The 15,557-nt window shown below is 44.4% G+C and overlaps 2 protein-coding genes across 2 annotated transcripts; both read right to left on the bottom strand.

Annotated features, from left to right (window-relative positions):
* Window positions 1-4,535: 4,535 nt before the first annotated feature.
* LOC135470682 (mediator of DNA damage checkpoint protein 1-like) lies at window positions 4,536-6,104 on the bottom strand. The gene is made up of 2 exons (XM_064749717.1): window positions 5,090-6,104; window positions 4,536-4,561 (listed from the first exon to the last, which is right to left on the bottom strand). The coding sequence occupies exons 1-2, from the start codon at window positions 6,102-6,104 to the stop codon at window positions 4,536-4,538; spliced, it is 1,041 nt and encodes a 346-aa protein (XP_064605787.1).
* Window positions 6,105-12,973: 6,869 nt separating this feature from the next.
* Window positions 12,974-14,441, bottom strand: LOC135470681 (uncharacterized). Its single transcript, XM_064749716.1, has 2 exons — window positions 14,356-14,441; window positions 12,974-13,949 (listed from the first exon to the last, which is right to left on the bottom strand). Exon 2 carries the CDS (start codon window positions 13,946-13,948, stop codon window positions 12,974-12,976), a length of 975 nt encoding a protein of 324 aa, XP_064605786.1. The 5' UTR covers window position 13,949; window positions 14,356-14,441.
* Window positions 14,442-15,557: the final 1,116 nt, after the last annotated feature.

Raw genomic sequence — 15,557 nt, 5'->3', positions numbered from 1 at the left:
AGTGGCTCAGGTGGTAAATGGTTCAGAAACTTATAATATACATTATCAGGACCACAGGCAGTATCGTGGGCCTTTTTTAATGCAGTTTTAAGTTCCTCGATATTAAAAGGATGATTATAATCTTCTAAATTCTTAGAAGAAAAGGGCAATTTAGTTTTCTCCTTCTGGTTTTTAATATGTTGGAATTCTTTAGAGTAATTCTCAGAAGAAGATTTGTTTGAAATTGTTTCAGCAAGTTTATTTGCTATATCGGGTGGAGAAGTTAATATATTATCTCCATCCTTTAAATGCTGAACTTTTGCTTTATTATTTTTGCCCTTAAGTTTCTGAACCATGTTCCAGACCTTACGCATGGGTGTTTTTGACGTAATGCCTGAAACAAAGTTCCGCCAACAAGATCGTCTCTTGGACTTGAGTAATCGACGAGCCTTAGCTCGAAAAATACGAACCTGGTTTAAGTTATTATCAGTAGGACAATGATTAAATCTACGTTCAGCCTTTTTACGGTCCTTTATGGCTTTACGACAGTCATTGTCGTACCAGGGTTTACTTTTGGATTTTGGATTTGTCGAGGTCTTAGGTATAGTTCTATCGGCATACAAGCTCGTTAAATTTTAATATAGGATCATTTGTTGCATTGAGAGTCTCTGGAGAGATATCAGCCTCGCAGAACATCTCAAATGCGATCCAATCTGCTTTATCGAATTTCCACCTAGCTACACGTTCTAAAGAATTAGAAGTGATATGCTCTAGGAAAATAGGAAAATGATCACTACCACAAAGATCGTCATGCACTTTCCAAGAAAAATCTGGGAGAAGTGATGGATCCGTGATAGTGAGATCGATAGCAGAATAAGTGCCATTACCCGGATGTAAATAGGTATTAGAACCATCATTGAAATAACACAGTTCTTCCTTACATAAGAAGTCTTCGACTATCTTGCCCTTATTATTTATGTTATTACTGCCCCATAGAGGGTTATGGGAATTAAAATCTCCCATTATAATAAACGGTTTAGGCAATTGTTCTGTAAGATTATGTAGCTGAGAAGCTGACAAAGAAGTGTTCGGAGGTATATACACCGAACATAATGTGACTGTTTTAGACAGTGAAATACGAACGGCCACAGCCTGAAGCTCTGTATGCAGAGCAACAGGGCTGTGGATAATACTGTTATTTATGAATATCGAGGAGCCGCCTGCAGCTCGCTCTTCTTCCTTTGAATAAATACTATATAAAGAATAATTTTTAAGATTTACTTTATCTTTGTCAGATGTCTTCAGGTGAGTTTCCTGAAGACATAGGGCAACTGGATTTAAAGATTGAACTAGCTGTGTTATTTCAATAAAATTTACCTTAAGGCCTCGACAATTCCATTGTATAATTTTGTCATATATCGCCATTATGGAGGAAGACGTATTGGGGATTTATGTCTTGACCGAGGACGACCCTTTTTGGGAGATCTACTAGGAGATCTCCCAGGTGCAGATGATGTATCCATCAGGTCTGCACATGAAGTTGAAAGATCGACATCCTCCAACGATCCAAACTTATTAAAAGTTTGAATTGGGTCCCTAGTGGCCTTAGAGGGGCGCTCCAGGGGGCCACCAGGTTTATCCCTTTTATGATTTTTGTCAGATTTATTTTTCTCACCCGTTGCTTTCTGTGAAGAAGAATCAACGGGTTTATCAGATTTAGATTTATTATCACATGATGTGTTAGATACAGAAAGTGCAGAATAATCAGGTAAAGTATTATGTTTTTTAGATAGGTTTATATCAGTTTGTGATGAACTGGCTGTCTTATTTAAGGAATTCATGACCAGTTTCTGTGGCTGTTCTTTGCCAATGGGCCAAGTAAAAGTCGTTTGGACCCCCACAGAAACAGTGGTTTTCCTTATAACATTGGCATATGTAGATGTAGTAAGGCCATGTGTGACAGAGACCAGACGCTTCGCTTCCTGGTATGAGATATTGTTTTTACACTTTAGGGTTATGATTTCTTTTTCTTTTTTGAAGAGAGGGCAGTCCTTGGAAGAGGCCATGTGGGCTCCGCGACAATTGAAACATTTTATTGTATTTGTGCAGTCAAATCCCTCATGTCCTGCTTCCGCACATCTAAAGCAGACCAGTGTGTTGCGGCATTGACTCCTGCCGTGACCAAAGCGCTGGCAAGAGAAACACCGGGTGGGGTTGGGTATAAATAACTCCACCCTTACACTATATGGCCCGATAAATATAGATGACGGAAGTGCCGGTTTATTGAAAGTTAACATATATGTGTTTGTTTTAATGAGATTCCCATCTCTTTTAATTACAAAACGTTTCACTTTTATCACTCCTTGGTTTTTTAGTTCTTCAGTTATTTTTTCTTCAGTTAGTTCGAAAAGGTCTTGGTCTCTGTCACGAATTATGCCATGACAGCAGTTTAATGTATTATGTGGAGAAACAGAAACAGGCTGCTCTCCTATATTTTGAATTTTCAGCAAATTGATATATTGTTGTTTTCTGGAAACCTCCAACAAAATGTTTCCAGATTTCATTTTTTTAACCTGTTTTAATGTCCCTGCGTAACTTTCTAATGTTTTTTTTAATACGAATGGGTTGATTTTCATTTTGCCTTCATTTTTATTGGATATAACTAAAAATGTAGGAAAGTAATCTTTTTCTGTTTCTATTTCTAGTGGAATTTCATTTCTCCTTTTTTTACCAACGACTGTTGAAGGTTGAGGTGAGGCCATGATATATATTTTATTAATTTCACCGTACGTGCTCCCCACCCGCCACGGAGTGCCAACAAGGGCGAATCTACCTCTGCGGATGACCAGCAGAGAATAAAAACAGGGAATCCACGCAAGGTATACTCGAACAGATTGAGTTATACCAAAAGGTTAAATTCAATCTACTCGATTGACCCATTAGCCACCGCCTTCTACACTGACCCCGAACAAGAACACCTGGGGAAAACCCAACTTTACATCACAGTACGTGAAAGAATAACTGGATCAAGTGTAGGGCTTGACGTGACCAGCCGATTGATCGGACCGGGCCCATCCGACCTCCCGTCTCTCTCCAAGTAAGGGCCAAAGTGGCGTGTTAGGCGTGAGGATCTCGCAAGACCAACCCGCCCTCAGCCACCAGGATCCCGTCCTCGGAGATTACGGGTCGCAACCCACGGCAAACAGGTCGCTTCCCGGTTGCCTCTCACACAACCGAGAAGATGTGAGCCTATTATATTCACCGGGCTCACACAGGAGAGCTCTAGGTTAGTCGACTTTTACGACAAGCTTGCCTAGAGGGCTGAGGTCCTATTCTTATCACCCCGGAAACCCCACGGGGGAGCTCGAAAAGAGCTCCCTGGCCCCAAAACGGACCAATGGGTGAGCCGGATTTGCCCCAAAACTGCCCAATGGGGGGCCCGCAAAACGGACCTATCCGTGGGTTTATTTTTCTCCTCCCCAAGCACCAGGTTGAGTGACCTACTAACCCACGAGCCACCACAAACCTCCCACACATTCCTCACCCTCTTCCCCTTTTCACCCTTTCTCCCTGCCTTGGCTGGCGACAATGTATTACGCTGTATGTTATGACGTCATCATATGTAAACAAACACGTACAAACATGTACTGTGACCGAGTCATTGTGTCCCGCTCGGGCTGAGTGACCTACTAACGGGTCGGTTATATGAAAGAACCCACAAAGAAGTAACAAAACCAGTAGAGCATTATAATCCTGGTTTGTTGTCCGTGACAAGGCGAGTGTATACATCAGACTGATACGGAGTTTGGTTGACTTCAGTTTTGGATCCACTGTCTATACATCAAAACCTGAGTCTTGGAAAAGATAGCGCTGTAGAGTGACGTACCACCGAGGTGATCGGCCTTTTATAAGACAACCCCGGCTTGTAAAGTTGGAGAGAAACGCGGGGCGCGGGCCTAAGTGAGAGCACTAAAAGTGATGTATCATTGGCGGGCGTGTTTTCATATATCCATCTCGGCTACATTTTCCCGCGCGTTTCATACAGAATCCTCCGCCTGGCAGAGCTGTGCGCGTGACGCTACATTGTTGTCAGCCGGGGTTGTGTTCACCTCGCCTGCTATGTATATATGTAATATATGTATATATGTCTAATACTGACAACCCTACCCTGCACCGGCTGACCTGCCTGCCTACCTCCCAACCAGCCTGCATTGGAAATACATAAGTAACAGCAATACATTACACATACACACACACAAGAAATTTGGTGGGTTTTTTCCACGCCGCGGGGTGTATGTGTATAGACTAGCGTGATATAGCGTGTAGTAGACTAGAGTACATTATAACAGTATAACAGTATATGGGATATAGATATAGATAGATAAATAGAGAAAACAGTGGTTTGTTTGTTTCAGGCTGGGTATAAATTAGGCAGAGTTTTAAGTAACACCAATACATTACGTATATACACAAGACAAGGGGATGTAGATATAGATAGATAAATAGAGAAAACAGTGGTTTGTTTGTTTCAGGGTGGGTATGAATTAGGCAGAGTTTTAGGTGGAGTAGAAGGTTAGGAAGACTGAGGATTTGGGATAAAAAAAAATGGGGAGACTGTGTCTGGTGTGGGGCTTCTTTTTCTTTCTTTTCTTTTTTTTTAGTGCTTAGATTGAGAAAGTACTCTTTCGGGAAGAGTTGGGTGGCCCTGAAAAGGGCCGTTGGAAAGTGCTGCTGTTTTCTTTCTTTTTTTTCTTTTTTTTAAACAGCCATTTTTTTTTTCTGTTTTTAAACAGCCAGTTGTTTTTTTTTCTTTTTTTTTTCTTTCTTTTTTCAAACAACAAATACAACAGGTTCACAACATGAAAAACGATTAAAACAAGATTGACAAACAATTAATAAAAGAGACGAATAATACGTAATATATACAAATTACAGAATGGGCACCGCTGGGGTGCGAGACGACGAGCACAGGTAAGGCAAATCGCTGCATGCCCACAGGGTAAGAGACACGCATCGGACGCTCTTACATAACAAATCCGACACTCACGTGTCGGAAAACCGTCCGATGTGTGTCTCCTCCTCCCCTGTGGGGACGCAGCAAGTGCCTCACCTGCACCACTCTCAGGTGATGGTGGGTTGGCTGGTGATGCTGACGCTGGTGTTGGTGTGGCTGCTGTTGGTGTGGCTGGTGCGGCTGGTGGTGGTGGGGTCGACCCCGGAGCTGGCGTCAGTGGTAATGCTCCCACCGCCGCAGGGATTAAAAACCACTGCAGGGGAGGGTCGGCTTGCAATCGAGCCTCAGTGCGACCAACTAAGGCTTGCCTGTCCTCTAGGCTAATGTAATTTTGGGAGTTGACAGGCCTCACCTCCCCCGCTTGCTCGACTGGTATTGGCTGTGGATCTGGCACTGGTGGTTCTTCAACCCCACGGCGGGTGTCACCACCCCGAGGCTGGGGTGAGACGTGAACTCGGGGCCGACCCCGACGAGCGGATAGCCAGCCAGGTGGTGGTGGAGGTGGTGTTCTTTCCGACAACCGCTCACCTTCGCCGTGTCCTGGATTCGAACTCCCACGTGAACGTTCTTCGTCCGCCGCTTCGGCTGTGTCTTCCAGCTCAAGCCGCCGGGGTAGCCCCCGCCCGACGCCTCGCCCTCGGGAACTCCTCGGTCGGAAGAACCGGTTAATATTGGGTTGGGTCAAACGCCCCTGCCGGGCGAGGGTTATTAATTCTGACAATCTACCTCGCCCACGCCCGCCCCGGGTGTTTGGTGATTGTGGGTCGGTGGTGGTGGTGTTGGGGGGTGTCGCCATAACTCCTTCTCTCACTCGACCGCACCCTGCGCAGGCGCAGGGCTCGGCTCGCCTTCCCCGGTCGGGGTTCGATTCCAGCTGGGGCCGTTGTTGGGCTAGTTCTGCATTTTCCAGCTGGTGCTGTTGTTCGGTTGGTTCTACATTTTGCGTATCAGGTTGTTGTTGTTGTTCTGGTGACTCTGGTATGACAATTAGTGGGGAGGACGGGGGAGTCCAAGTCCAAGGTTCTTCGTCTTCATCCCATGGTGATTCCTCATCCTCTGAGGATGGGGTCTCAGCCCACTCATTGTCGTAATCCCCCAGAAAAAGAGCCATAATAACTGTCGATAAAAGCTGTAGATAATTTGTGCTCAGTCTGACCAACTCAAACCCGCGGTTATGCTATATATACTTCTAACCCTGGCCTGGGCGAAAGCACGACAAAAGGAATTATCAGCCCACTGATTGGATGATGAGTGCGAGCGGGCTTTTATGTTTTCTCCCGCCCGTTTCACACAGAATCATCAGCCTGGCAGAGCTGTGCGCGTGACGCTACATTGTTGTCAGCCGGGGTTGTGTTCAACTCGCCTGCTATGTATATATCTTATACATATGCAATATGTCTTAATACTGACCAACCTACCCCCCACATCGGCTGGGGGTTGTGATTTCTACGTGTATAAGTGTCAATTAAATAAGTGGCCATTGTAGGCTTAGATGTCTTCTTTTCACCCCGAACCCGCTTTGCTTCTTGAAAGTTAATTTAAGACAGTAAGAGCTATCTCATGGTACAAGTTTGTAACAGTATACGAAAAAAAAAAATTATTGGGCATCATAGATGGCGTTGTAGGGCTCTTCTCATATTTTGTACTATGAACGGTTCAGTTTTCGATACTTGAGACTCGCGGGTGAACTGCTTTTCGCAGTGGCACAGCGAGTGCTACATAACCATGTCCCTCCAAGTTATCAGCTTATTTTTTTACCTATATGTTGCCTTACACGTTTCTGTGGTTATATTCTCTGGATGTGGTGCCTTTTCTATGTAAATTTAAATAAAACAATAATTATTGGACATCATAGATGGCGCTGTAGTTCAAAACAAAAACCACGTGGCCAAACAAAGCACAGCTGACAATGTTTCCTGAACAATGGGGAACGGGAATACCTATCTGGATGATTCCTATGTTTTATGTATTAAAAAAGGACTGGGTCAGTGTGTCAGTGTGTCATGCTAGGGTTGATATCTATCGGAATGGCTCCTATGTATTATATGTATTATGAACATATGTACATATGCACATATGTACAATAGTATGTATATAGAGTATGTCTAGGGCTTACCTGGGTTATAACGTCTACACCCTTCTATGTTACAGAGACCTGTTTCATCTACCATCACCACCACCGACGACAACAAACCCAGCACGAGTAAAGCTCAAGTGAGTTTAGCGGTGGATGCCTCGCAGAAAGAAGAAGAAGAAAAGAAAAAGTCCAACGAGTCAGTTCGAGCCCGACCCGGTACAGCCTCACGAGGCTGTCTTGCCGAGTGGTGACAGTGACGTGCGGGAGTTGTACCAGCGACATTGGCAATCGATCAGGACGCGTTTCCATCGCCACAAACCAATTCAAGACTGTTATAATTACCGACTGAGTGATCTCGGTGCTATCCCAGCCTATGTAGACGAGATTTACGAAGACCAGCCAACTACTTTCACTATCAACTACAGTTTTGGATATATCCTCCGCCACAAAGAGACAGGCCAGGTGCGGTATTATTACCCGAGCACCAACAACACCCGAGTACTCGACGCACCGTACCGCGTGCCGAGTCGGGCTGACCTGCGAGGATTCCACACCCAACATCTCCTCACCCAAGACCCGCTTACCTGGGCCCAAAAACAACGCCCCAATACGAAATGGACCGTCGACCTCATCACCAACGTGCTGTTTTTCGTCCACAAACTGCCACATCAGCCTATCGGTAAAGGTGGGGTAACGTTACCCTCTCACCTGACGGGAAACAAGGGGTTACACACGTTGGTGGGTGGAGCTCATGGTCCTTACAGGGACTATTTGTGTTTGTTTCGGTGTCTGGCCGTCCATCTAGACCAGGCCGACCCCAAAAACTGCGACGCCCAGGCTGAGGTGTATTACCGCAGGTATCTGGAGGAAATGGAGATGGAGCCGAGGTATTTCCGCGAAGTACCCCTCAGTGCGCTGGACACGGTGGAAAGCCTGTTTCAAGTGAACATTCAAGTCTACCAGCTCATCCCCATGGATAGGTCGTACTCAGCACAACTCATTCACCAAAGTGCCGAGCGCTATTCTCCCCCTACCCTGCGGTTAAACCTGTACCAGCGGCATTTCAGCTATATCAAAGACATGGGGCGTTATGCTCGATCTTTCACCTGCCAGGTGTGCCAGAAGAGTTTTCGGACACTGTGGGAGTTACGACGGCACGGTCAAACGTGCACCGACGCCATTCGACGAAAGTACCCGGGGGGCGTCTTGCGCAATCGGCCCACCATTTTCGAAACGTTGGCGGACATGGGGATCGAACTCCAGGACGGTGACGACGGCACCTTCCCATACCGAGCGTGTTATGACTTTGAGGCGTACTTGGCTCCGGTGAACCCGGTGGACGATGCGGCGACTGGCTCGACGGAATGGACGGCTCAACACATCCCCATGAGTGTCAGCGTCAACTCTAATGTACCGGATCGCGACCAGCCCGTGTGTTTCATCTCCACCGGCGATCCCCAGGCACTCGTCGAGAACATGATGGCTTACCTCAACGACATCAGCGAGACCAGTAGCGCCTATCTCCACGAGCGTTATGCTTACATCCTGGACGCCTTAGACGACCGGATCGATCCCGACGAGAAGAAACCGTCTTACACGCGCCGGGTACGGGACAGATTCGTGACCTATATGGACCAACTCCCCGTCCTCGGCTTTAACTCGGGTAACTATGACCTGAACTTAATCAAACAACAGCTTTACCCCCACCTGGTCCAGAGCGGTGATTTGGAGTATGTGATTAAGCGGAACAATAATCACATGGCCCTCGCCACACCGCAGCTGAAATTTCTGGACATTCGGAATTACCTGGCCCCGAATTACAGTTAGGACAAGTGGGTGAAAGCTTACGACTGTCGCGTGACCAAAGGGAAATTTTGTTACAGCTACATATACTCCCTGGCCCGGCTAGAGGAAACCACACTGCCACCGCAGCATACTTTCGACAATGATCTCACCCACCAGCCGTGTACGAGAGTACAAGACCTTACAGACGGTGTGGCGAGAGCACGGCATGCGGACCGTCAAAGACTTGCTGCGGAGAAGATGTCGGTGTTCTACCGAACCATGCATGTGGATGTCTTCAAAGACTGCATCAGCATACCAGGGCTTACCCTCCACTACTTATTTCATGATTTACGCTCCGTGTTCACCCTCGTCGGTGAGAAAGACAAAGACATGCACGACATGCCGAGCATCATTTTCCACCGCTACCACGAACGAGGCGTGACCCGTATACGTGGTGGAAAGCTGTGTCAGCGCATCGTGGGATTCGATGCCAACGCGCTATACCTGTACTGCCTGGCCTCACCTATGCCGACAGGTCACTGCGTCCGTTGGCGCCGTCGGGACGGGGGAGAGGAGTTCGTTCCCTCCGGCACCGCCACCCGTCTGGCTGAAAAATGGCTGAACTGGAAGTCACAGCAGCTGGGGGTATCGATCCGTCACCGACTCAATCACACCGAGAAGCGGATCGGCGACCGACAACTCCCCGTAGACGGGTTCGCCTATATCGACGAACAGCCTACTGTGTTTCAATTCCACGGGTGTTATTTCCACTATCACGGCTGTCACCTGAATCACCCTCGCCCGGGAAAGGTGTGTTACAACGAGCGGCGGGGATTAAGCTCCCAGGACTTACGGCGGGAGGTGGATGCGAACGACGCATAAGCCCCGTTTACACTACCGCTTTTCAACCGGGCTCGGCCCTGATGGGGCACGGCCCGGCAAAAAATTGGGTAGTCTAAACGGGTTAAGCGTACTCGGCACCGTGCCAGATTTGACCGGGCCGAACCCCTCAACGAGAGGTAGGCTCGACCCAGCTGAAGCTCGGCTCGGCTAGCCAAACGTGTAGTGTAAACGCGTCACCGTGCCTGGCCCGCTCAGAGGACTTAACTGCGCATGCTTAAAGGCAACTTCCTCTGATCTTCCACTTCCGGCTTTTCAATTGGCGCACTTTTTTTCGAACAATAAGAATTTAAATATGTCAACAAATCGTGGCGCTACTTGGACAAAAGAGGAGACAGAACAGCTATTAGCTATTTGGGGCGAGGAAAACGTGCAGGCGCAACTTGAGAGCGCTCGTCACAACCACAAGATTTTTGAGCAGATCAGTGCATCCTTGGCAGAGAAGGGCGGATTCGACAAGAGGGACGGCAAGCAATGCCAAGAAAAGATAAAAAAGTTGAAAAAGAAATACAGAGAAGTCCTGGACGCCAATAACAAATCTGGCCAGGGAAGGAAGTTCTGGGAGCATTTTGATAAAATGAATGAAATTCTCGGAACTTAGCCAATGTCAAGGCCTGCCATTTTACTGGAGTCTGTTCAGACGTCCTCTGAGGATGGGACTGTCTCAGATGATGATCGAAGAAATAGTCAGGGTAAGAATTAATTTATCCTGGTCCTACATGTACATGTTTTGTAAGATTTTTTAATGTAAAATTCAAGAGACCTAAGGTAAAACTAAAAATTACTAATCAAGTAACATTTCGCACTGCATTCTGTATACAGGTATGTCTTTATTTCAGACCTACAAATATATATAGTCAGCTTTTCAAACATCTTGTAACATTGCAATTTGCTTACTTTTGAAACTTGAAAAAAATTTTGAAACTATTTCCTGCTCCATGATACTTCTTACTTCAGGGGGTGATTTATGTGACTAGTCTTCCAAAATTTAAGCATGTGTTCAATCCCTGGTTTTAACGATACATATCCCATTTTACATTTGTGGCCTTTTACATGATGTAATACTTTTGAAGAAAAATAACATCCCCTGTGGTAATTTATTTTGATTGCCCAATATCTATCATGACAAAAATAAATATGAAAAAACTTCTCCAGGTACAAATGGAATTTCATTATCAAATTTGTTTTATCCCAGAAGAAATAGAAGATGAAAGATTGTCAGGAGTTTTGGGAGATGATGAAAATGACTTAGCTTCATCTTTAACAACCCCACCACCTGCCAAGAGGAAAGCGGATGCTGGAACACGATCTGCCAGTAAACAAAAAAAGACTAGGACAGAGAGAGCGGTAGAGTTGGCTACAGAAAGTTTTGTGGCCACAATGAAAGAAGCCGACGCTCTATTTTTAAAAGCAGAGCAAAATATACAGGCCAGAGAGGAAATCAGGATGAGAGAGTTTCTACAATTTCAAAAAGAAATGGAAGAAAGAAGACTAGCAGTAAGTGAATGGATGAATAAACGCAATATTATATCCCTTAAGACTTGGTTTCTGCTGGGTTTCCCACCAACACCTCAACGACTTCATAGTCTAGTGTATAAAATGTTCGTCAGTAGGAGAACACCAAAAAGAATCCCACATGAAAATCTTAAAATTGCTTGGGGTTTTTTTGCATTTTAAACAATGGAGGGCATTAAGTGCCACAACTGGAATTTTCAACATATACAGGCTCACCTCAACTCTGAAATGCCTGTTAAATGATAAAGACTGAATAAAAATGTTATTTTTTATTTCCAAATGTGGTTTGTATCACTATAAGATGGTATTTGTAGCGGTGAATGATGGCCATATCTATCATTTCTGTTGTCAGATGGAAGAAAGAATCCAGCAACAAAACAGGGAGCATGAGATGAGAATGATGCAAATGTTCTTCAACATGTTTCCTCAGCAATTGCAGCATCCTTTTATGCAACCAATGAGGCAGGCTTATTCGCCAAGCATACCAAACAGCCATACAGCCATACAGCCATGCACCCACCAGTTTTACAACCTGGCCCCTCAGACATCAGAAGTGATGGGTCGACAAACCATGTTCCACCTTTTTCAGAATATGGACCATACTCAACTGAATAAATATCAGAAGTGATGGGTCGACAAACTTAACTGAACTTATTTCTGTGCCAAAACATAAATAGTATGTACTATGGTTTAGTGTTTATTCCCTTTAATTTTCTGAGAGTCTGTTGTATTAAATGTGTTTTTATTCTTGTGCCAAAAACAACTTGATCTCTTACCAGTAATATACTATAAACTTTTTTTATTTCATCATACTGAGAATCTGTGATTTTTTTTTGTGAGTGAAAATTTTAAGCCGGCTTTAAACATTTTGATTATCTCGTTTTCTGTTAAAGCAGCGAAAATAAAGACTATTTTCATACCATTGGCAGTTATCCTCCAGTTCCATGTGATTTATTGCTGCTCCCATATCATTTCACTCGTATAATAGTGGGTAAAAGAATGGGCTGTACTAGAGGAAAACCATTCACGTAAGGTCACTAGTTACTGACAATCCTGATATGAACACAACTCAAGGTACAATAGTCAAGCTTTTTTCTTTGTTTGGATGGAATTTTTTCTAAATGAAGGATTGCATTTCTGTATGCACTCTAACAAATTATGGATTGATTGGAGTTTTAAATCATACTTGATAATATTTCACTCTCATGAATTCCTGCTGACTACATGTGCAGCTGTCGATTCTTAGCAACCACCCACGTAAGATCCACATAAGCAATCCAGAATTGAAGAAAGGGTTGAAGTCACAACCCTGAAGTGGAAGGCTTGTGACAGCTTCATGTGGGACACCTATACAGCCTGAGCCACTTATAGATGGTTAAACACGACATCGCGTATGGTGCTGTCGACTCTTTTTCTTTATCCAGACTCCCCAGGAATGGTACAAATTCCCTGAGTGACACTAGATTTGAACCAGATTCCAGATCAGGAAATTGTCATGCAGACCACTCCATCATCTGAAAGCTGAATATATTAAACATTTCAAATACGGGGTTCCCGGGTACAAAAAGAAAACTAATTTAACGCAACAATCTTCCTCTGGAGTAATTTGTTTCTGTTTATTAGGTTGAGAAGGTGTAACAGATAATGTCTGATTGCACAACAGATAGTTACATCCAATCTTGCATAATAATCAAAAAATCCCTTCAGAGATTTGGCGAAAAGTGCCTACAAAATGCTTCTGGGATATTGTCAGCAGTTGTTTTGCTCTGTTCAGCTGAAGTTTCCTGGCAATTTTCACCATCACCACCAAAACAATCAAATCGCCATTCGTCAGCAAAGGCATCGCCTTCAGTTTCTCCAAAATTGTGAAGTATACAACATGCAGAGATAATTATCGGGACAGATTGAACACTGAAATCCATCCCTTTCAGCAGACGACGCCATCGACCTTTCAGGCGTCCAAAAACATTTTCAACAACCATACGGTTTCTACTTAATGTATAGTTGAAACGATATTGGGCTGGAGAGGTTCTGGCTGTTTCAGCATATGGCTTCATCAGCCAGGGTAAAAGAGGGTATGCCGGATCACCAAGTATGACAACTGGTACATCTGTGCCTTGTATTTTGCAAGTTTCATTGGCGAACAGTTTCCCTGACTGACCAAGGCGATACATCTCTGAGTTAGCCAACACTCTTGCATCATGCACCTTTCCAGGCCATCCAATACAGACATCTCGTATTAGGTAATTGCAGTCGACAGTAGCATGTAAAATGATACTGTAGATACCTTTACGGTTATAGTAGTCTGTATGATTTTCTTTTGGGGCTATTATTGGAATGTGGCAACCATCTATAGCTCCAGCACAGTTAGGAAAACCCCATGTTGTTTCAAACTTTTGCATAATCTGGAGTAATTCTTGACCGAAGGGCAAGTATATATACTTAAAAAGCAAAGTTTGATGTATTGCATTACACACTTCCTTAACAATTATGCATACAGACGATCTTGAAATACCAAACAAGTGTCCGATTGTCCGATATTCTACATTAGTAGCCAGGGTCCAGAGGGCAACAGCAACCCTCTGTTCAACAGGAATGCACTTTCTCAAATGAGTATCAGACTTCTCAATAAAAGGCCTCACTAATCCACACAGTTTGTTAAAACTCTCCGGTCTCATCCTTCAATCAAAAACAAAAAAGAAAAAATAAATTTAAAACTTACAAATATATTTCATAAATGTGATTGACAAAACAAGCTAATCTGCACAAATGATCTGACCTATTTTCAATGTTGGCCCTTTACTCGCTGTCAGCCACTGACCTGAAGTGGTAAGATACTGACAACTTACACCATTCTTCGTTTGTACAGATGTGAAGACCACATTTTACTGCTTGTGGAGGGATTGATTTCCACTCTCTCACATTTGATATTAAGCAAATGACAATGTGCACCTACATCCACTCGATCACATCCTTTAAATAAATACACACACATACATTGATATATGGCAAACAAGAAAAAGGGCTTTGCATTAAACATTAAGTATAAAGAGAAAGATATACTGGTACAATGGACTCTACTCACCTGAAATTTTCAATCCAGTCATCAGTTGAAAATGTTCTATTTACTATGTACCTCCACCAGAAGCCAGTTCTTTCCTTCGCCCATAGTGACCTATAATTAAAGACAATCGGGAATACTATTAACTAGCGTAGAAATGCCCAACATATGATCAACAAAAAAATAATTTAATTAATTATTTGATTGAGTTGTTTACCATCACAAAATCATTTCATTTAGGCTCAATGAATAAATCAGATCAGAGGAACGGGATAACGCAGATGTAATTGTAAATTGTTACACGCTGTTCTTGTTAAAAAAAATATTAACATACATGCGTTTTACGATATGAGGATGTACTTGTTTAATATGCAAACTTGCCTCTCCCGTATCAACGATCCATATAGTGAAGCAACAAATGTCATCATAAGCATTTTTTGCACCGCTGGTGTGCCTGCAAACGAATTCTCCGAGACTGGCTATGAAAATAATTCAACGAGAACATCATACAGGTGGATGTATATGAGTTTCGAAAAGGCCGTCTGTATCTTTGCCTTACAACTACTGGCAGCGCCATTTTCGCAGCTGAATAAAGTGTTTGTACCGCCAATGTCTGAAGAGTGCCACAAATAAATAGCCCAACTCAACCTGAGTTGTCGTTCCTGTTTGTGATAATGGATTTGGCCCGCCAGCGAGGCGTGTAATGTAAACGGTACTTGTCAAGGGGGCTCGGCCCTGATCAAGCGCGACCCTGCTAAAATGGGCCCGGCCCGGCTGTAGTCTAAACGCGGCTATACATTCGCTCCCAGGGGTATCCATTTGTAACGATATGGGAGTGCGAGTTCCACCGCCAACGCACGACAAACCCAGCCTTACGGGACTTCCTACAACGATACGGTTTACCCCCCGTCACAGCGACAGCCCAAGACACAAGCTCAGCTCATGGAGTCATTCAAGGCCAGTTGTTTGGATTTGTGGAATGTGACATCCACGTGCCGGACCACCTCAAAGCGGACTTTGCCTAATGCCCACCCATCTTTAAAAACACCGAGGTGAGTCGGGCTGATATAGGCCCCACCATGGCAGAGTTCGCGGCTGTGAATGACATCACGCCCACACCCAGGCGTATGCTGATCGGGAGCATGTTTGGTAAGCAAATTCTGCTCGCCACACCTCTACTCCAGTGGTATCTCGATCGGGGATTGGTCGTCACGCACGTCTACCAA

Source organism: Liolophura sinensis, chromosome 7 (assembly GCF_032854445.1).
Source record: "Liolophura sinensis isolate JHLJ2023 chromosome 7, CUHK_Ljap_v2, whole genome shotgun sequence".
NCBI lineage: Eukaryota > Metazoa > Mollusca > Polyplacophora > Chitonida > Chitonidae > Liolophura > Liolophura sinensis.
This window is presented reverse-complemented; position numbering and strand designations above follow the sequence as displayed.

Excerpts from the sequence above, each read along its gene's own strand:
- LOC135470682 (XM_064749717.1), bottom strand. The coding sequence starts at position 6,104 with ATGGCTCTTTTTCTGGGGGATTACGACAATGAGTGGGCTGAGACCCCA. Across the intron at positions 4,562-5,089 it reads ATCACCTGAGAGTGGTGCAG|TCTTCCTAACCTTCTACTCC; the intron begins GTGAGGCACTTG and ends CCAAATCCTCAG.
- LOC135470681 (XM_064749716.1), bottom strand. The coding sequence starts at position 13,948 with ATGAGACCGGAGAGTTTTAACAAACTGTGTGGATTAGTGAGGCCTTTT.